The following is a 22,862-nucleotide window of genomic DNA, read 5'->3' as shown; positions in this document are numbered from 1 at the left end:
TTGATAAGGTGCCGCATAAAAGGCATATTCATAAGATAAGGATGCATCGAGTTGGGGGTGGCATTAGCATGGATAGAGGATTGGTTAACTAATAGAAAGCAGAGAGATGGGATACATGGGTGTTACTCTGGATGGCAATCAGTGGTGAGTGGTGTGCCGCAGGGATCGGTGCTGGGCCTGCAACTGTTCAGGATATACATTAACAATCTGGAAGAGGGGGCTGAGTGTAGTATATTTAAGTTAGTTGATTATACTAAATTGAGTGGAAAAGCAAATTGTGCAGAAGATCTGGCTGATGGAATACAAGTGGCAAATGCGATGTCATTCACTGTGGAAGGAAAAATGGAAGAGCAAATTTAAATCATAAAAAGTTGCAGCATGCTGCTGTGCAAAGGGACTTGGGAGTGCTTTTGCATGAATCTCAAAAGGTTGGTTTGCACATGCAGCAGGCTATCAAGAAGGCAAATGGGATGCTGGCCATTGCTAGAGGGATTGAATTTAAGAACAGAGAGGTTGTGCAATCCAGGGTACTGGTGAGGCCGCACCTGGAGTACTGCCTGCAGTTCTGGTCTCCATACTTGCTTTGGAGGCAGTGCAGAGGCGGTTCACCAGGTTGATTCTAGAGATGAGGGGGTTAGACTATGAGGAGAGAGTGAGTCGCCTGGGACTGTACTCATTGGAATTCAGAAGAATGAAAGGAGATTTTATAGAAACATAAAATTATGAAAGGGATGGATAAAATAGAGGCAGGAAAGTTGTTTCCACTGATAGATGAGACAAGAACTAGGGGATATAGCCTCAAGATTTGGGGGAGTAGATTTAGGAAGGGGATGAGAAGGAACTGTTTTTCCCAAGGAGTGGTGAATCTCTGGAATTTTCTGCTCAATGAAGCAGTGGAGGCTATCTCAGTAAATATATTTAAGACAGGGTTGGATATACAGATATTTTTGTATAGTAGGGAAATTATGGGGAAAAGGCAGGTAGGTGGAGATGAGTCCATGGCCAGATCAGCTATGATCCTGTTTAATGACGGAACAGGCTCGACAGGCCAGATGGCCTACTCCTGCTCCTATTTTTATTAAGAGACTGTCAAGAAGATTAAGGAAGTAGGAGACCAGTTCCACAATTATAATCCCACAGGAAGCTTGTGGCCGTTTGGGAGGATGGTGGGCTGTGGCCCTGCATAATACAGTGACTATTGATACCCCAATGTTGATGGTCGTCCTTATGCAATATGCCAAAAGAAGAGAGTATTAGAAAAAGGGTGTGGACTAGGAAAAGGGGATTTTGCTTAACTAAAGGTTAGAGACTGTATCATTATATGAAGTCTGAAATAAATTTGATTACTGTATTCTAAAGTAGAAGCTTATGAAATTATGGTGTTGTCATATAATGACGAAAAGGAGGGAAGAGGGAAATTTTTCAAAACTTTGAGACTGTTTTACGTATTTAATCTTGTGATGTGACAAAAATGGAACCTGTATAATTCCAGAGTACTTTGCTACAAGCTAAATGTGTACATGGCAGAAGGCATGTAATGTCCTGAACATTGTACATTGTGTAACTAAGCAGAGCTTGATGTACTGTGTGGCCTTGAGTACTGCAGGAGCTGACTCCCAAAAGATAACAGCCAAAGGATGGCCTGAAATCTTGTATTTAAAAAAAAACAAACTTTGAACTGTAAATCAGAAGCAGCCTGCCATTCAAGAGGAGTGGGGGTGCTTTTCCTTGCAAGTAATAAACATGTCTTTGAACAGATCCACTCTAGGTTTTGTTTTGTTATAAGACCTAGTGAAGGGTACAAAGCAGTCCTCTGGCACTGTGAGGCAGCAAATCTACTGGCAATGCCACAGTGCCCCCACCCCCCATATGCTCTGAAGTGAATCCAGTTGCCTTGAAGCTCAAATCCTCTCTTTTTGAATTTATACAGGTGCAAATTATGAATTATCCTTAATTTTCCACTTGGTACATACATTTTAAGGAATGGTTTGCAATAGCCCCTCTGCTTTAAGTTGTTAAATCTGCTTTATATGACAACACTAGCTTCAGTACAGGTTTGCTTTTTATTGTTTCTAGAATATAATTTTGAAGATTAAGCTGATGAGGAAGAAAGGAATAGAAGGAATTTTCCTGGAGCATTTTTACATGGTGGAGTAGCATTAGAACAGATGTAAATGCTCTCAATTATTTGTATTTCTCTGGAATATATACAGTGAAGATTTTTAAAGCTCAAAACATTTGTCAATAATATTTTGAAAAGCATAGATAACAAAGCGAAATCATACGGCATTACAAGAATTGTCAGAGGCAGGAGAGGTGAAATATAGAGACTACAGATACTGGAAACTGAATCAAAACAAGAGGTGAAATATATGGTCTCACCCTGAAAGGTCACTGAGTTCCTCCAGCATGTTTTTCTCTGAGTGAGACCCTTCAGTTTGCTGAACCTCTATTGTCCAAATATGAAATTGATTGATCAAAATTGTACCTACTGTGTTGGTGAGTTATAGAAAATTCATAAAATTCATGGGAGAACATTAATGAAGAGGTTAATGGAATATTAGTTTTAAATGGGAGGCAAATATTTGTCATGGACTCAGCAAGTCAAAGGGCTGGGTTTCTATGCCCCATCCTTCTACGACTCAATGAGTTGTTTATGCTGTACTTTTTTAAAAATAATCAAGTCATTGCTGGATACTAAGAACATCAAGTACCGCAGGACTATTCCATCAGCGAGTTACTCGATAGCAATGGAGCTGGACTTACTCCATATCATTGTATGTTGTCACCTGGGCTTGCTGCATACCATTGTGCTGAGAAGGTGTGCGTTCCAACAAATGGAGCAAATGGTTGTCTTGGGTGATTTTATTGGGGTCACATGAGCCTGTTGGGCATTGGTAATGTAGAATATTGTAAGTCTGGTTCACTCGTGAGGCTGATGGTGGGGGAGTTGTGTTGCCTTGGTTGTGGTGAGGACTAGATCCACACCCACAGGGTCACCTGTTGCGGTCTACCAGGAGAGGAGGCACTGAGGTGGTGTGGGAGGTCCTCTGGAGCACCATGGAATTCATACTGAGTTGGGTCAGGCCCCTCCCATTGGTTCTGTCCTCTGCTGTTTGCTCAATGGAAGAACAACCTAGACCAGGACAACTGACCATAAATCTGCAGTCATGATATTCAGAGACTTGGGTGATCTTTTTCCCTTTGTGACTCTGTTTTCTCTGAAATTGTAATCATATATGCTATGTGCTGTTTGTAATGTGTTTTGCTGTTTGGCCCTGGAGGAAGGTTGTTTCCTTTGGCTATATTCATGTATGGTTAACAAAAAGCAGAGGACACCCAGAGTGTTAGGACATGGTAGATGACACCCAAATCCATCGGTAGAATGCTACTCAAGTATCTAGTACCACTAAGGATGGCAATCTTAAAGTCAGTTTCATCCCTAACCTCAGTACTGAAACTTAAACATCCTATTTTGTGTCTTATTGGTGGTTCTTGTAGCCAAATCAGTGAATCCGATGCAGTCTAAAAGTTGATTTTATTTTTTTAAAAACGAAAATTGTAAGGAACGTCCGATTGATATGTAATTTTTTCTTGTATAAATAACTGAATAATTCAAAAGAATTTAACTCGAGGGTAAGAATATAGCCATTTATCTGATGAAGAGGTACTTGCGGTGCCTTTAAATCAGCAACCACAATGAGGTTCTTCTCTCGTTACGTGTGACGACGTCATATTGTTTGAGCCTGGGAGCCGGGCCCTGATCTGTAGAGAAGGAAGCCCCGTACGTTGATTGATTCGCCCAGATCGGGTTACAAGATGGCGGATGTTGTGCAGTAATGAAGGGAGAGAGAGGAAGACAGGGCCTGTCCATCTTCCACAAGCTGTTTCCATTTAATCTTCATTCTGTGTCGCCTTTCGTTATTTATTTGCAATAACATGTCGCATGACTGTTTAGTGGCGTTTTGCTCCTCTGTAAAATCACGGCGGTGACGGATTTTACTGGGGGGAGAGGAGGTGGAAAAACAAGAGGAGAAAGAGAAAGAACCGCGACCCCCCGAAAGAAAACAAGAAGGATCAATATCTCAGCAGTGAAGGAATCATGTCGGATACTCGGAGACGTGTTAAAGTGTACACGCTGAACGAAGACCGGCAATGGGACGATCGGGGCACGGGGCATGTGTCCTCAACCTACGTCGATCGGCTGAATGGAATGTCCTTGTTGGTCCGGGCCGAGTCCGACGGTAAGAGCAAGCCTCCGGCTCTTTGCTCGGGCATTGTTTCCCTAGTTAAATCCCCTTTTGTTAAACGTAGCTGTTGTCTTTTTTGAACGTACACCGTTTGTGTTAAAATGTAATTGAGAGTACTGTATCCGAATGACCCAGGGTAAATTACGAACCAAATCTTGTGTGAATGTGACGTGCGGGGGAGGGGAGACGAGGGAGGTAGGTTTAAATGGTATTTACTTTCAAAAGTGTGTGTGCGAAAGGGATGTAGAGAGATGATTTCATGTTTTGTATTTCATCTTAACAGGTTCACTTCTGTTGGAATCGAAAATCAATCCCAATACGGCTTACCAGAAACAGCAGGTAAACTAAAAAAGACTCTGGCATTTACAAAATCTTTTCTATTAATGTATTAAAAGTGCAATTGGTGAAAGCCAAAGTACGAAAATAAATTTGGAAATCACTTGTAGATATTATTGTAACTTAAACTAGAAAAATTATAAATTTTACTTCAGGCAGTTAAAGTTTCCATGCTCAAGTATTATTATTAAAAATGTTATTAAAATGAGTAGTGGCTAATTTGCATTTCTCTGATTGTGGCAATCAGACAAACTAATTTTTAGGTGACCAATTGTATCTGACCTTTATCTTATTGTAAAACAGGATACTTTGATTGTTTGGTCTGAAGCAGACAATTATGACTTGGCACTCAGTTTTCAAGAAAAAGCTGGATGTGATGAAATCTGGGAGAAAATCTGCCAGGTAGTGTACATACTGCTGAATTAACCCATTTTATAGATGTACTGTATAAAATTGCATCTATTAAGGCATTTCATCTGTGCTTTTTTTCCATTTAGCCTTTGTAGATGCAGCATTATTGGAATTGGCTTAAATGTTGGGTACTAAGATGTAAGGTTCAGTGTGCTAATTCTGACTAGACCTTCAAATAAAAAACATCAAAGTATTTGAAAATCATTACACTTTTTCATTATTGACTGTCTAGTTTTCAGTTACTGTATTTCTATCTCAATTGTTTAATCAGTCTTCAGGGATTTGTAGTGATGTTGCTTAGATCCTCATGAGATCAATTAAGATGGGTTCTGCAATTATTTATAGGTTATTAGGCACAGTGGTATATAATAATTTTTCTGTGGGCATAATTAATATTCCAGAAATTATGAAGTAATACCTAATGATGGAGTTGTTTTGAATTTATTCTTATAAAATCTGGCAAATAAAGACTTGCTTTTTGTTATTTCACTTAATCATCTAGTTTCTTTTTTAAAAACTTACTTTTCTTTCAGATCATTACATTTTGTATGTTAACTTTTAGCAAAATGCTTCATTGTCTGAAGTATCCTTTCAAAACATTTAATTTTTGTGAATTAATTGAACAACATCAGTTGCACAGTAAATGGTAAGGCCCTGGAATGTGTTGTATGGCAGACAGACCTAAGGTTACTTATAAACAAGAGATTCTGTGGATGCTGGAAATCCAGAGCAGCACACACAAAATGATGGAAGAATCAGCAGGTCAAGCAGCATTTATGCAAAAAGATAAAGACTCAATGTTTTGGGCCCTTCGTCGGGACTGGAAATGAAGGAAGAAAATGCCAGGATAAAAAGGTTTTGGGGTGTGGGGAAGGAGGACAAGCTAGAAAGTGATAGGTGAATGGAAAAGGTGAAAGGGTAGAGCAGAAGAAATCTGATAGAGGAGAGTGGACCATGGGAGAAAGGGAAGATGGAGGGGTACCGGGGGAGGTGATAGGTAGGTGAGCTTATGAGGTAAGAGTCCAAAGTAGGGAATAGAAGAAGGGGAGTGGAAAAGAAAAAAAAATACTTGGAGGGGAGTGAATACCGGAAGTTGGAGAAACCAAATTTCATGCCATCAGGTTGGAGATTATCTAGAGGAAAATGAGGTATTGCTCCACTACCCTGAAAATGGCCTCATTTTGGTAGAAGAGGAGGTCATGGACCGACATGTCGGAATGGGAATTTCCACTTGGAAATTCTGCTTTTTGCAGATGGAGTGGAGGTGCTGGACAAAGTGGTTCCCTGATTTACACCTTGTCTCACCAATGTAGAGGAGGTTGTATTGGAACACTGGATACAACAGATTCACAAGTGAAGTGTTGCCTCACCTAGAAATACTGCTTGGAACTCCAAATTGAGGCGACGGAGGAAGCATATTAGCAAGTGTAGCGTTTCTCACACTTGTAGGGATATGTGCTGTGTGTGAAATGAGTGGGGCGGGACAAATGGACAAGGGAATCATGGGTTGATCCCTGTGAAAAGCGGAGAGGTGGTAGGGAGTGAAGTAACTATGTGTTTGGTGTTAGGATCCCACCAAATATGGCAGAAATTGCAGAGAATGGTGCTTTGGGTGTAGAGACTCGGGGTAGTAGGTGAGGACAAGAGGAACTCAATCTCTGTTAAGAAGGCAGGAAGATGGGTTAAGTGCGGATGTCTTGGAAATGGAGGATGTGTGAATGAGGGCAGTATCAATGAAGGTAGGGAAAGCTTGTGCTTTGAAAGAAGAGGACATCTCTGATGTTCTGGAAAGGAAAGTCACATCCTGGCAACAGATGCAGCGGGGATGAACGAACGTGGATAGAAAAGGCAGAGAGAGATTTGGGCCAAACATAGTCAAATAGGAAACACAAAGTACACTGCAGATGCTGTGGTCAAATCAAGACGTAAAAAAAAGGCTGGATGAACTCAGCAGGTCGGGCAGCATCTGTTGAAAGAAGCAGTCAACGTTTCGGTCGAGACCCTTCGTCAGGACTGAAGAAGCAGGGGGCAGGGGCCCTATAAAGAAGGTGGGGGAAGGGTGGGAAAACAATCAGAGGAAAGATCAAGGGGTGGGGGAGGGGATAAGCAGGAGAGGTGAAGAAGGAATATTAGGGGAAAGCACTATGGATAGTAGAAGAAGGCAGAGTCATGAGTGGTGATAGGCAGCTAGAAGAGGAGACAGAGTGAAGGTGGGATGGGGGAAGGGAGAGGGAGGGAATTACCAGAAGTTGGAGAATTCGATGTTCATACCAAGGGGCTGGAGACTACCCAGACGGTATCTGAGATGATGTTCCTCTAACCGAAGTTTGGCCTCATCATGGCAGTAGAGGAGGCCATGTATGGGCATATCCGAATGGGAATGTGAAAGAGAGTTTGAAGTGAGTGGCAACCGGGAGATCCTGTCTGTTGTGGCGGATGGAGCATAGGTGCTCGACGAAGCGGTCCTCCAATCTGCGTTGGGTCTCGCCGATGTAGAGGAGTCTGCACTGGATGCAATAGATTACCCCAACAGACTCACAAGTGAAGTGTTGCCTCACCTGGAAGGACTGTTTGGGGCCCTGTATGGTGGTAAGAGAGGAGGTGTAGGGACAGGTGTAGCACTTACGCTTGCAGGGATAAGTGCCAGGTGGGAGATCTGTGGGGAGGGACGTGTGGACCAGGCAGTCGCGGAGGGAACGATCCCTGCGAAAAGCAAGAGGGGGTAGAGAGGGAAAGATGTCCTTAGTGGTGGGGTCCTGTTGAAGGTGGAGGAAGTCAGATAGGACTAGCTCAAATGGATATCTTGGTCAGAGCTGTTTCTGTTCCGTAAATGCTGTTAATGTTATTTTCATTAGTTTTTTTTTGATATAACAGTATGGCTGTCCAAATTCATTGATAGAATTCTGTAAGGGAAAACAATTATATTCACCTTTCATTTCTTCAGATATGGTAATGATGAAATATGATCTTAAAATTTTGTTTCTCTTCCCTCCCATTGCTTTTTTATCCTCTCCAATTCCATCTTTATCTCCTCTGGTGGTTGTTGAGGTAGTGAGGTAAGGTGCCATTGATGTCCTTAGACTACACTTCACGAGAGAGTGTTATGATAGAACCATTCCCATCACAAACTGTGAGTTTTCATTTGTAGTTTCCGAAGTTGAGAAGAGAGGATATGGAACCTTGTTCAAAGGCAGGATGAGGAGTTTGCCGAGCTGGAATCCCTACTGAGAATTTATAATAGGATGTGGTATCCAGAGTTATGAAGCATTATGCTCAAATAATATCCTCAGTTTATGTTTGAGACAAATTTTCCATCTTTGTTATTAACTTTTTCATTTTTGAGTTGAAATAATATACTTTTCTTTTAAACTTATGTGACATTTAAGTTGTGCTACAGCTGTTATTCTTGTAACTATCCCAGTTTTACAAATTGCTTATTCTAGTAAATCTACAGTTGCAAGAAGTGTTTGAACCCTTTGTAAGCACATTAATTACTCAAAATGTGGTCTAATCTTCTAAGTCACAATAATAGACAAACACAGTTTGTCTAAACTAATACCACAAACAATTGTAGTAGTTCTTGTCAATATTGAGCACACCATTTCAAGAATCACAGTCTAGGTTCAAAAAAGTATGAACCTCTGGAGTAATGCCTTCAGCAAAATGTTATTTGGAGTCAGGTGTTCCAGTCAATGAGATGAGATTGGAGGTGTGGGTTATAGAGATGCCCTGCCCTATTAAAAAAGACGCACAAAGTCAAATTGCTGACAGAGCCTGCTCTTCTCAAGAAAGATCTTTGCGCTCCATGCCTCGATGAAAACAACTTTCAGAAAACCAGAAGAAGAATTATAGAGATACATGATGCTGGAAAAGGCTACAAAAGGATTTCTAAAGATTTGAGAGTTCATCAGTTCACAGGAAGAGAAATTGTCTACAAATGGAGGAAATTTTGTCCTGTTGCTACTCTCCCAAGGAGTAGGTGTCCAGCAAAGATCTCACCAAGAGCACAATATGCAATGCTGAAGGAGGTGACAAAGAACCTAAGGGTAGCAGCGAAAGACCTGTAGAAATGTCTAGAACTTGTTAAAGTCTCTGTTCATGTGTCCACAATAAGAATAACATTGAGCAAGAGTGGTGGTCACGGAAGGACACCACAGAGGAAACCACTGCCCTCCAAAAAAAAATCATTACTGCATGTCTCAAGTGTGCAAAAGACCACCTGGATGTTTCACAACACTTCTGATGCAATGTTCTGTGGACAAAATGAGACAAAAGTTTAACTTTTTGGCAGAATTGCACACCACGATGTTCAGAGGAAAAAGGGCACTGTACACCAACACAAAAATCTTGCCCTAACTGTGAAGCATGATGGAAGGAGCATGATGTTTGGGGCTGCTTTCTGCCTTTGGGCCTGGACAACTTGCAGTTGTTGAGGAAGCAATGAATTCAAATTTGTGTCAAAGCATTTTACAGGAGAATGTTAGGGTAGCAGTCAGTTACAGAAGTTTAGTGGAAGTTGGATGTTGCAATAAGGCAATGATCTGAAGCACAAGAGTAAATAAATAGTTTAAAAAGGAGAAACCATGTTTTGGAATGGCCAAGTCAGTGTTTAGATGCTGTGGCATGACCTGAAGAGGATGCATGCAAGGCATCTCAGAAATATTGATGAACTGAAACAGTTTTGTATGGAGGAATGGTCTAAAAATTCCTCCTCACCATTGTGCGAGTCTGATCAGCAGCTACATGAAACATTTGGTGGAGGTTATTGCTGCTAAAGGAAGTTCTACCAGTTATTAAATACAAGGGTTCACATACTTTTTCTAGCCTGGACTGTGAACGATCAAATAATGTGTTCAATAAAGACATGGAAAGTATAATTGCTTGTGTGTTACTAGTTTAGGCAGATTGTGTTTGTTAAAAGAGGGCAGCTTGTACTGAAGTATAAGGCATGCTAATTGCACAATAGCAATAAGGGTCAGTGTCACTCATATTGGTCCAATCAATTTCCCTTTTATTGAGTGGAAACTCCCTGTTGGCAAAGCAACTTCCAAAGCCCTTGTGCAAATTTCGCACATTCACAGTGAAAGTTCAAGCCTGAAAATACAGTCAATTTCAGTTAATTTGGACACATCAGAGCCTATATATTTTGGCCCAATTAGCTGAAGTTTCATAAAAACGGTTAAAAGGGTTTTTACAAAATACAAACTATTTAACTGAATAATAAATTTGTGTTTAAAAGAAAAACAGAAACAAATAGAACACTCCCAATACTACTACAATACTATAAACTATATTAGTTATAAATAGTTATTGGAGGAATTAATCAGTTTTGAGCTGCTATGTTCTTTTGATGGATTATAAGTGAAGAAAATCTGTGCATGTAATAGACTACCTTCATACAATCCTTTTGACAATTGCATCCTCCAAAACGTCAATTTCATTGTAACTTTTAACATGATATACCTTCAAATTTTTCATAATTCCTAATTTGAAGTAGTGAAATTGTTTTATTTTCACTCCTAGCCATGTTTTGGCATCTCTGAGCCTGAATGCTTGAAACTGCAGTGAGCAAAATTGTTCTGAATTGTCTTACTGCTCTTTCTTGCCAGCTATTAGTGACTGCAATTCGAACAAGCACACACAACTGATGCTATTTAAAATCTGTTTGCTCCAAGCATGGTGTAGTGTCTAATAACCATACAAGTACATGTGACAATCACTAGTTAGTAACTTCTTAAAAATTTCTGGTTTTGTACTACTTAATTGTTTAATATACATATATTGCATGTACGGCTGCTGCGTAGTCAACAAATTCAACAACAGATGCTGGAGATATTAAACCCGATTCTGTTACTGTGTTTTAGATGAAGATTAGACCGCATTTAATGAGTAATTAATGCAGAAAACCAGGTACCTGCAAAGTGTTCACCAACATTTTCTTGCAACTGTACATCCAGGTTTCCAATTCTAGTATATTTTTCTTATGAGACTGTGACATTGTAGGTTAAAAGTTTTATTTGCAGTACTTTATTGGAAAAAGTGGCTTAAAGATTGTCTCCTGTGAGTTAAGTATTAGTACTTCAAAGCAATGAATATAGATCACAAGACAAGACAAAGGAGCAGAAGCAGGCCATTCGGCCCATTGAGTCTGCTCCGCCACTCCACCATGAGTTAAACTATTCTCCCATCTAGTTCCCATTTCCAGCTTTTTCCTCATTTCCCTTGATACCCTGACTAATTATACTTTTAATACACTTAATATACTAATAATACTCATTTAATATACTATTCCATCAAGACATTAATTAACCCTAGCCTCACATTTGAAATGGAATATAGAATTGTTTTGCTCATTTTCATGCTACCCAATACATCTATACTGCAAGTTATTTGGCCATCATAGTTTTAAGCAAAATGCACTTTATTGGTGACTAATTGTATTTTAAAGGAAAAGGAACGGAACTATTATGAATAGTGTTGTAGCACAGTGGCATAGTAAATAAAACATGTTGCCTCTCAGTTCCAGCATCCCATGAATTTGTTCAATTTGAGATAGTGCATTGGAATAGTAATGACCATTTCCCTAAAATAAGTAAAAATGGGAATCGTTCTTCTCGATTTCATGTATCAAATCATAGTTTCCATGAGAGTAAACACTGGAAAAAGTAATTTGTTTCTTAAATTAGTAAATTAGTTTATTACTGTCACATGTACTTGGATACAGTGAAAAACTTGTCTTGGATTCCATTCATCAGATCAATCAATTCCATTGAGGTAGTACAAGATAAACAGTACCAGAGTACAGAATAGCATTACAATTACAAAGAAAGTGCAATGCAGGTGGTATGTGTTTTTAGGGTTTTGTATCTTCCCAGTGGTTGGGGGGAGAAGAAGGAATGTTTGGGATGGGTGTTCTAACTGAATATTTAAAGTTGTTTGAGATGGAAGGTCCTGGATCTGATCACTACTTACTTCGGAGGTAGGTCAAAAACTCGGTGAAGTGGTTCAACAAGGAATCTTATGTTTGAGTTCTTTAATTTTTTTGTACAAGATATATTCTGTCAATATTGTTTAGTTCTGTTAAGTGTCAAGATCATGTTATTAACCTGGACAGGCAGTCCTAAGGAAGGAATTTCTTGAGTGTTCGTTAGTTGTGATACCAAGTTTGTATTCCTGAACTATCTTAGACAAAATCAATGGTAATCTACTTGTATTCTTTAAGGCATGAATAGCTACTTTTTGTCACCTGATTGTTCCAAAGCATCTGAAATTATATTGGTTTGGCAGTACTATATTGTGTAGCTATGTGTGCAACCCAAGAAGTGGTTCCTTTTTTCTAAAAATAACAAAGCTCCATAAAATTATCAATAGGGAGAAGCGCTGTCGACATCTCGGCCCGAAACGTCGACAGCGCTTCTCCCTATAGATGCGGCCTGACCTGCGTTCCACCAGCATTTTGTGTGTGTTGCTTGAATTTCCAGCATCTGCAGATTTCCTCGTGTTAAAATTATCAATGCCCACTTGTTTTTAGTCTTTAAAATCATTCTTTCCAGCATATTACTATAAATAGATAATTTAGAGGCCTTTATCATTCCAGGTCCAGGGACGAGATCCATCACTTGATATAACTCAGGACATTATTGATGAATCTGAAGAGGAGCGATTTGAAGAAATGCCTGAAACTACTCACACAATTGATCTTCCGCCATGTGAACTAAACAAGCTGGAAGAGATTGCCGACCTGGTAACCTCGGTTATCTCCTCTCCAATCCGCAGAGAGAAGTTAGCACTAGCTTTAGAGAATGAGGGCTACATTAAAAAGCTTTTGCAGCTATTCAGAGTTTGCGAAGACCTTGACAACACAGAAGGTTTACATCACTTGTATGAAATTATTAGAGGTATTTTGTTCCTCAATAAAGCAGCACTGTTTGAGGGGATGTTTTCAGATGAGTGCATTATGGATGTGGTTGGGTGTTTGGAGTATGATCCTTCCTTGCCTCATCCTAGGAAACATCGAGAATTTTTGACCAAAACAGCCAAATTTAAAGAGGTTATACCTATCACAGATACTGAACTGAAGCAAAAAATCCACCAGACATACCGTGTGCAGTATATCCAGGATATAATTTTGCCTACTCCTTCTGTATTTGAGGAGAACTTTCTGTCTACACTAACGTCATTTATATTCTTCAACAAAGTGGAAATTGTTAGCATGTTACAGGTACGTTATATGTTAATTATTTCTGTCACTAATACTGATTTAGTTTTTAGGTTTAGTTCTGAAAATTTTTATTGAGATTCAGTAGGATATGGTTGTTTTCCTCTTGCACGGGCAATTCACACAGTGGAAGTAATAATCAAACATGTAATATAATGGGAAATTGCTTTACATCATTATTCTGTGATATTAGATATTGGTGCCAGATCTCTACTTGAAATCAGTCTTTATTTGTTTTCCTTCCACTAAGAAAGCATTCTATGCGGTTTCTATTTTGTGCTGCAAACTTGCCAAACAGAACTAACAGTTTAGGCAGTTGACACTTTTATGTTACACATTGTTGAGTTGATATGAATAGACATATTTTGGTTTCATGCCGACTGTTTACATCATGAAGAATGTAACTTTAACTCTTTTTCTTTACAGACAAGACCTAGCATTTCTACCTTTTTGTTTTCAGATGTACAGTATTTGATTTTTTCTTTCATGATGCCTAGAGGAGCTTGAAATATTTTCCAAAATCTCCATCATTACAGCTGTGTTGTTTCTTTTTTTTAATGCTGCTGTTAATATTTGTCCTGTTTAAACTTACTAATTTGATTGCAGGTAGGTGTAAAAGTACGGTATGTATTTGTTCAAAAATGCTTCTAACTTTGAAGTTTGATTTGCAAGTACATAATCAAATATAGAAGCAGGGAGAGCCCTGTTCTCTGGGTGTCACACTTTATTTTGGCATAGATACTGCCTTGGCCCTGATTTTATATTTTACAGATTTTGGTGCAAAATGGAAACCAGTGTCAGTGAGGTTGAACAAGCAGGAATTGGTACAAGGCTAGGTATGAATGACTGATATTTAGACACTTTCTATGTTGTAGAGGATACATCAGCAGGAAGGGTACAGTGATGGACACAATTACTGGAGGCAAGTAATGTTTTTGTCTAGTCATGTAACAAAGAAATAGAGTTGATATTTGTTGCCTTTTTTCCCTGATGTTTGGTCAGAAAATCTTGGAACTTAGTATCAGAGGAATTGCCTGTTAATGCAAGTTGTACCTGGATTAGAATATGAAAGTGAATACAAGGTATACATCTCAAGGTACGGTTGGGGAGGGTGATGATCAAGCAGAGGAAAGCCACGGTGTTCAGGTCTCTGCCACATTGAATTAGAAGGGAAGCAGGGAGAGAGACACGCTGTAGTGATAGGGGATTCATTGGTTATTTAAACAGACTGGATCTTCTGTGGACCAGAACGAGGTTACAGGATACCATGTTACCTCGTAGGTGCCAGGATAAATGCTTTCCTATTAGAAGTTAGATGGGGCAGGTGACAGAAGTGTGCACTGGCAGTCACTTTCGATCCTAGTCATCATATTGCCATTAGTTTTAAGATAATTATGGAGAAGGATTCGTTTGGTTCTTGGGTTAATGTTTTAAATTGGAGGAAGGCCAATTTTGATGATACTAGAAAGAATCTGGCAAGTGTGGGTTGGGACAGGTTGTTTTCTACAGAGATGTGCTTGGTAAATGGGAACCCTTGAAAAGTGAAATTTTGAGAGTAGTTTGTTCCTGTCAGAATAAAAGGCAAGGCTAACAGGTTTAGGGAATCTTGGTTTTTCAGAGGTACTGAGGCCCTGATTAAAATATTGGAGAACATTGTTAAAGATGAAGTTTCGGGATAGGCCAAAGTCAGTATGGTTTCTTTAAGGGGAAATCTTGCCTGACAAATCTGTTTGAATTATTTGAAGAAATAACAACTACAATGGACAAAGTCAGTGTATGTTGTTTACTTGGGTTTTCAGAAGGCCTTTGACGAGGTGACACACATGTGACCACTTAACAAGATAAGAGCCCATAGTATTACAGGAAAGATACTAGCATGGGTAGAAGATTGGCTGATCGGCAGGAGGCAAAGAGTGGGAATAAAGGAGGCCTATTCTAGTTAGCTTTCAGTGATTTGTGTTCTGCGGGGGTCAGTGTTGAGACTATTTCTTTAAACGTTATATGTCAATGATTTGGAGAATGGCTTTGTGGGCAGTTTTGCAGTTGATACACAGATGGAGCAGGTAGTGTTGAGGAACCAAAAAGTCTGTAGAAGACATTAGGAGAATTGGCAAAGAACTGATTGTTGGAATATAATGTAGGGAAGTGTATGGTTGTGCGCTTTGGTAGAAGGAATAAGGCATAAACTATTTTCTAAACGGAGAAAATTCAAAAATCCAAGGTACAAAGGGTCTTCGAAGTCCTAGTGTAGGATTTCCTAAAGATTAACTTGCAGGTTAAGTCTGCACTGAACTAAGCTTCGTGTCTGTGGACTTGCTTTCGTTCTGAATGCTTTTTGCTTACTTTTATTGTTTGCACGGTTTTTTTGTCTCTCTGCACATTATGTGTTTGACTTTTTGGTGGGTTCTTTTGGGTTGTTGTTTTGTGGCTGTCTGTAAGGAGACAAATCTCAAGGTTGTATAATATATTCTTACTTTGAACTTTGAGTCAGTGGTAAGGAAAGCAAATTCAATGTTCACATTTATTTCAAGAGGGTTAGAATGTAAAAGTGAAGATGTAATGTTTAGTTTTTATAAGCTATTAGATTATGAGCAGTTTTGGGCCCCTTATTTAACAAAAGGTATGGCAGCATTGGAGAGGGTCAGGAGGTTCATGAGGATGATTGTGGGAATGAAAGGGTTAACCTATGAGGAGTGTATGAGAGCCTGTACATTCTGGGGTTTAGAAGAATGGGGGGGGGGGAAATCTCATTGAAACAAATTGAATATTGAAAGGCCTAAATAGTGTGGATGTGAAGAGGTTATTTCTTAAAGTGGGGGAGCCTAGGAGCAGAGGTCTCAGCCTCAGAATAGAGGAACGTTTATTTAAAACAGAGACAAGGAGGAATTTCTTTAGCCAGAAAGTGGTGAAGCTGAAATTCATTGGATATATTTAAAGCAGAGATTAATGGTCTGGAGAGTGCGTTCGCCACGACGTTGTCCTTTCCTGAGACATGCTGGATGTCCGTCGTGTACTCGGAGATGTAGGACAGATGTTGCTGCTGGCGAGCCGACCAGGGATCGGACACCTTCGTGAGCGCGAAGGTCAACGGTTTGTGGTCTGTGAATGAGGTGAACGGCCTGCCTTCTAAGAAGTACCTGAAGTGCCGGATTGCCAGATACAGTGCCAACAGCTCCCGGTCGAAAGCACTGTACTTGAGTTCGGGTGGTCGTAGGTGCTGAAGAACGCCAATGGTTGCCAGCGCCCCTCAATGAGCTGCTCCAGTACCCCACCGACTGCTGTGTCGGATGCATCCACTGTGAGTGCGGTCGGAACGTCCGTTCTGGGGTGCACCAGCATCACGGCATCTGCCAAGGCTTTCTTGGCTTTAACGAAAGTGGCCGCGGCCTCCTCGTCCCAAGTAATGTCCTTGCCTTTACCCGACATCAGAGTGTACAAAGGGCACATGATATGGGCTGCTGAGGGGAGGAAACGGTGGTAGAAGTTCATCATACCAATGAACTCCTGTAGGCCTTTGACCGTGTTGGGCCGGGCAAAGTGGCGGATCACGTCTATCTTGGCGGGCAGAGGTGTTGCCCTGTCTTTGGTAATCCTGTGGGCCAGGAAGTCGATGGTATCGAGACCGAACTGGCATTTGGCCGGGTTGATTGTGAGGCTGAAATCACTCGGGCAGGAGTAAAGCTGGTGGAGGTGGGACAGATGCTCCTGGCGACTGCTGCTGGCTATAACAATGTCGTCCAAATAGATAAACGCAAAGTCCAGGTCGCGTCCCACTGCATCCATTAGCCGCTGGAACATCTGTGGGGCATTCTTCAGGCCGAACGGCATGCGGAGGAACTCGAACAGGCCGAACGGGGTGATAAGTGCCGTTTTGGGGATGTCTTCAGGGTACACTGGGATTTGATGGTATCCTCGGACAAGGTCTACTTTGGAAAATATTCTTGCCCCATGCAGGTTTGCTGTAAAGTCCTGTATGTGCGACACGGGGTAGCGGTCTGGAGTTGTAGCCTCGTTCGGTCTGCGGTAGTCGCCGCATGGTCTCCAACCCCCAGCTGCTTTGGGCACCATGTGCAGGGGGGAGGCCCATGGGCTGTCAGACCTCCGTACGATCCCCAATTCCTCCATCCTCTTGAACTCCTCCTTCACCAGGCGGAGCTTTTCCGGGGGGAGCCTTCGTGCGCGGGCATGGAGGGGTGGTCCCTTGGTCGGGATGTGGTGCTGAACCCCATGTCTGGGCATGGCTGCCGTGAACTGCGGAGCCAGAATCGATGGAAAGTCCGCCTGGATTCTGGTGAATTCGTTGTCTGACAGCGTGATGGAGTCCAGGTGTGGGGCCGGCAACTTGCTTCACCCAGGGAGAATGTCTGGAAAGTCTCGGCATGTACCAGTCTTTTCCCTTGGAAGTTGACCAGCAGGCTGTGAGCTCGCAAGAAGTCCGCCCCCAGGAGTGGTTGGGCCACGGCGGCCAGTGTGAAGTCCCACGTGAACCGGCTGGCGCCGAACTGCAGCTGCACTGTGCGGGTGCCATAGGTCCATATCGTGCTGCCGTTTGCGGCCCTCAGGGTGGGTCCTGGCTTCCTGTTGTGGGTGTCGTTACCCGTCTGGGGCAAGCCACTGATTTCCGCTCTGGTGTCGACCAAGAAACGGCGTCCCGACTGTTTGTCCCAGGCGTACAAGAGGCTGTCCTGGTGGCCAGCCGCCATAGTCATTAGCGGCAGTTGGCCCTGGCCCTTGCAGGGCGGGCGACAACGGCGGGCTTTTGTGCCCCACCGCTGGTGGTAGAAACACCACTGTTCACTGGCCTCCTCACTCCTGCCTCTTGTGTTGTGTGCGCCCCCCTGCCGGGCCTGGTCTGGTCCGCTGTTGGGCGCGTGGCCTGGTAATCTGACTGACGGACGCCACGCTCTCCGTCTTGGCTTTCCACAGCATGTCTGCCCGGGCCGCCACCTTCCGGGGGTCACTGAAATCTGCGTCGGCCAGCAGCAGATGTATGTCCTCGGGCAGTTGCTCTAGGAACGCTTGCTCGAACATGAGGCAAGGCTTGTGTCTGTCAGCCAGGGCCAGCATCTCGTTCATCAATGCTGACGGCAGTCTGTCTCCCAAACCGTCCAGGTGAAGCAGGCGGGCACCCCGCTCACGCCGTGAGAGGCCAAAGGTCCCAATGAGCAGCACTTTGAATGCTTCATATTTGCCTTCTTCCGGGGGTGACTGTATGAAATCCGCAACCGGAGCGGCCGTCTCCTGGTCAAGGGCGCTCACCACGTGATAAGTAATGCGTGGAATCAGAAGATATCTGCCAAATCTGGAACTGGGCTTCTGCTTGGCTAAACCACACGCGTGGTCGCAGCGTCCAGAAAGTTGGCAGTTTTAACAAAACTGCGTGAACAGATGAAGAGTCGGTCATCTTTTGTCCAAATCCCGTTTGGACCATCAGGGTCACCAATGTAGCAATGTGCTACACACAGCGCTGAAATAACGACACGGTTCGCCTGCGCAGAAAGTGCTTCGCCACAAGCAAACATTTTGATTATTAAGCCAATTAAGAATTAGAGATTAACACAGGAAAGAGCTGTTGAGGTAAAAGATTTGCCATAATCTTACTTAATGGTGAAGGAGACACAAGAGACCATCTGGTGAACTCCATTTTTTTGCATTTTAGCTAACTTTTGATTCTATTCTTGAAAGAGTTCATATGTAAAAGAAAATTTTTCTGAAGAAAAACATTTTTGGGCTGCAAAGAGTAATCACCGGTGGTTCAGCTGCCTTGTAGTTCCAGGGACAGCGATTTAATCTTACTTTGAAAGCTGTTTGTGTTGGGTTTGTATGTTTTCTCTTTTTTTTGAGGGGTATCCACGGGGTACTCTGGATCTCTTTAATATTCCAAAGATGTGTTTGTAAGTTATTTGGTGCCTGCAGATTACTCTTGAATATACAGAAAAAGTTGGTGAATCTTTTGCAATTACCTGGTTCTGTGCATTAATATCTCATAAAATGTGGTCTAATCTTCATATAAGTCACAATAATAGACAAAACACAATCTCTCTAAACTAATAACAGATGAACAAGTGTACTTTTCATGTCTTTATTGAACACATTGTTTGATCATACACAGTCCAGGCTGGAAAATTATGTGACCCCTTGTGTTTAATAACTGGTAGAACCTCCTTTAGAAGAAGTGACTTCCACCAAATGTTACCTGTAGCTGCTATCAGATTTGTACAATACCGAGGAGGAATTTTAGACCGTTGCTTCATACAAAAATGTTTCTGTTCATCAATATTTCTGGGATACTTTGTACGAACTGACCTCTTCAGTTTGTGCCACCACATCCCAATTGGGTTAAGATCTGGTTTCTAACCTGGCCATTCCAAAACACGAATTTTCTTCTTTTTAAGCCATCCTGCTGTTGATTTATCTTGTATTTCGGATCATTGTCTTGTTGCATCATCCAACTTTTATTAAGCTTCATGTAGCGGACTGCTACCTTGACATTCTCCTGTAAAATGTTGTGATACAATTTTGAATTCTTTGGTTTCTTAAAAATTGCAAGCTGTCCAGTCCCTGATTTAGCAAGGCAGTCCCAAACCATGATATCCCTTCCATCATAGTCTTTTTTTTATCAATTATGCTATTGTTGCACTGTTGTAACTATATGTTGTAATTATGTGGTTTTGTGCAGGTCTTGTAGCTTTAGTTTTTGGTCTTGTTTTTGTCTGGTGGATTTGGAGCTCCTTTCCGGGGAACGCACTAGACGGTAGCGCGATATTAATACGCAGCAGCCTCTCCGGACTCTGGATTGGGGATTGCCAAACGTTACGTGGATTTTCTGGTGTAGTCTGTTTTGTCATATGCTTTTGTGATATCATTCTGGGGGAACGTTGTCTCATTTTTTAACTGCATTGCATTTGCGGTTTCTAAATGACAATAAACTGAATCGGAATCTGAACCATGCTTCACAGTTGGTATGAAAATTTGGTGTTAGTGTGCAGTGGCCTTTTTCCTCCAAACATAGCGCAGTGCATTTCTGCCAAAAGGTTCAACATTTGTCTTACCTGTCCACAAAACATTGTCCCAGAAGCATGTGGAACAGCCAGATAGTCTTATACAACCTTGAGATGAGTAGCAACAGTTTTTTTGGGGGGGGAGCAGTGGTTTCTTCAGTGGTGTCTTTCCATGGGCACCATTCTTGTTCAGTGTTTTTCCATTTATAGACAGCTTCTCTTACTGTGGATTGATGAACACTCGGGTCTTCAAAAATTCCACACTCCAGCCTTGCCTTTTCCAGCTTCAACTATCTCTATGATTCTTCTTCTAAAGTCCTCTGAAAGTTGTTTTGATCGAGGTATGGTGCACATAAACAGATCTTCCTTGAGAAGAGCAGGCTCTAGCAGTAACTGCCTTTGTGTGTCTTTTTCATAGGGCAGAGCACCTGTGCGGCCTACAGCTCCAATCTCATCTCATTGATTGGAACACCTGACTCCAAATAGCTTTTGTAGAATGCATTGTCCGAAAGGTTCACATGCTATTATTGTTTCTCTATTATTGCAATTTAGACGAAGATTGGACCACATTTTGAGTAATTAATGTAGAAAACCAGGTAACTGCAAAGGGTTCACAAGCATTTTAACTCGGTAAATGGCCAAAAAATGCAAAAGATATACTTAAAGATCTATGAGACAGCAAGTTACAGGGAAAAAGGAAAGAGGCATGGGATTAATGGGGAAACTAGCATGGACTGGATGACCTTTTTTCATAACAAGTGAAGTTACATAAATAATTAGGAAATAGAATAATTCGAAAATTCATTTGACTGGAATAAAAATTCTTTAAATCTTTAGATCCTGCATGTTGTGTATCTAAACTATATGCATTCACTTTTTACATTGAAAGCTTGTTTTACGTGCCTGCCATTATATCATGCATTGGGTGCATTTTAAACCATTTTTTCTTTTAGTATTCTTTGTTTTGAAAGAAACTTGCTACAGATTATTCTTTATAATCCTTTGCATTACTGGCAGTGTTCTTACTTGTATACAGTATATCAATGAAAACAAAAGACAGTTGAATTAGAGTTGCTAAGTTATAAAGCAAAGACACTTTGGCTAGCTACTAATTCAGTTCCTCTTTTTCTTCAGCTCAGTTATTCCGAGCTGTGTTATTTCTGTTCCCTTATCAGCTTGGTCGATGTGGTCTGTTTATTCTTGAGTCACTAATGCTGGGAGCTGGTATAACAAAACATGGATTAATACCTTTTTAAATATTTGGTGGCAGCAACTTTGTAACTTTAAATTAGTTAAAAAGAGAATTCGGCCAGCTTCTGAATCACTGTGACAGTCTCAGGGTATTGATATGTATTTCATTATACAGTGGATTCTGGTTAATTGGGACATGTTAGGACCAGTACACTTTGATCCAATTAAGGGGCTGTCTCAATTTGCCAAAGTTTCATAAAAATATTTAAAAGGTATGAAAAGAGAAACTAATTTTAACTGATAAAAAATTATGTATTTAAATGAGATGGAGAACGAATTAGAACACTACTAATACTACTACAGTTCTATAAAACTCTATTAATTCCTAATAGTTAACAACAGGAGTTCAATGTATGCTGCCTTGTTCTTTTGAGTGTAAATGAACAAAATCAGCGCAGACACCAAGAGCGGATAATGGGCAGCCTTCATAGAATGCTTCAGTGATTGCATCTTTCAAATCTTAAGTTTCATTGTTACAATCAAGATGAATGTCAATACCTTAACATTTTTTGTATTTCTTAACTTGTTTCTAAGTGATAAAATTGTTTCATTTTCACTCCCAGCAATTTCTGGCATAACCAAGCCTGAATGCTTGAACCCACAATGAGCAAAGCAGTTTTGAATTGTTTATTCTGAACTGCCTATTTCTCACCAACTGTGTCAAAAATCACTGTTTTTTGAATACAAAGATGACACTATTTAAAAACTATTTGCTGCAAGTATGGTGTAGTGTCTTAACGGCCACACAAATGCAAATGACAGACATTAGTTCGAAACTGTTCAGCAACAGTCTCCTGTCCCGATTATGCGACATAGTGTTCCATAGAAACAAAGGGAATCCCTGTTATTTTCTCTTGGATTTTGCTCTTGAAGAGTTGTTTCAAGTAAGTTGTTGTCTTGCTTAACTGATGGCCCAATTAACTGGAATCCACTATATATAGTTTTAGCTTTGAAGTTTGCATTGCGGTTAAGGACATAACTGGTAGCTGAAGGCATCAAGTTTACTGGAAAGCTGTTTTAAGCCACATCAAAATAAAAACCAGTGTAGATTGACTATAAAAAACAAACTGCTGGAAACATTCAATAGATCTGGCAGCATGTGACAGATGATAAATATAATCGGTGTTTCAATTCATTTCATCACAAGATTTTCTCACTTTACCTGTGCTAATGGAACCGTAGAACCTCTGACTCAGAAAAACTGGAGGAAAGTTAGGATCCTTGGACTTGTCTGCATATTGGATGGGACTGGGGACTAGTTTTCTTTCTGGAAAGGTGATTGTGAGGTGTTTTAAAGTTGCATTTATTTCAGTAGATATATTTGCAGTGACTGGGTATAGATAATATTTCCATTGTATAATCTTCTCGTTGTAATTGATTAAACTACAGTGAATT

General features: G+C 41.0%; 1 protein-coding gene across 1 annotated transcript in view; it reads left to right on the top strand.

Annotated features, from left to right (window-relative positions):
- Positions 1-3,768: 3,768 nt before the first annotated feature.
- Positions 3,769-22,862, top strand: part of LOC140730498 (serine/threonine-protein phosphatase 4 regulatory subunit 3B) — a 76,458-nt gene continuing 57,364 nt past the window's right edge. Inside the window, exons 1-4 of the mRNA XM_073051024.1 lie at positions 3,769-4,244; positions 4,534-4,589; positions 4,890-4,988; positions 12,595-13,218. Coding sequence (XP_072907125.1) covers positions 4,103-4,244; positions 4,534-4,589; positions 4,890-4,988; positions 12,595-13,218 — 921 coding nt within the window. The 5' untranslated portion in view covers positions 3,769-4,102. The remainder of the gene's footprint in view (positions 4,245-4,533; positions 4,590-4,889; positions 4,989-12,594; positions 13,219-22,862) is intronic.

Source organism: Hemitrygon akajei, chromosome 7, assembly GCF_048418815.1.
Source record: "Hemitrygon akajei chromosome 7, sHemAka1.3, whole genome shotgun sequence".
Lineage (NCBI taxonomy): Eukaryota > Metazoa > Chordata > Chondrichthyes > Myliobatiformes > Dasyatidae > Hemitrygon > Hemitrygon akajei.
Note: the sequence above shows the minus strand (reverse complement) of the source record. Positions and strands in the feature narration are given on the sequence as shown.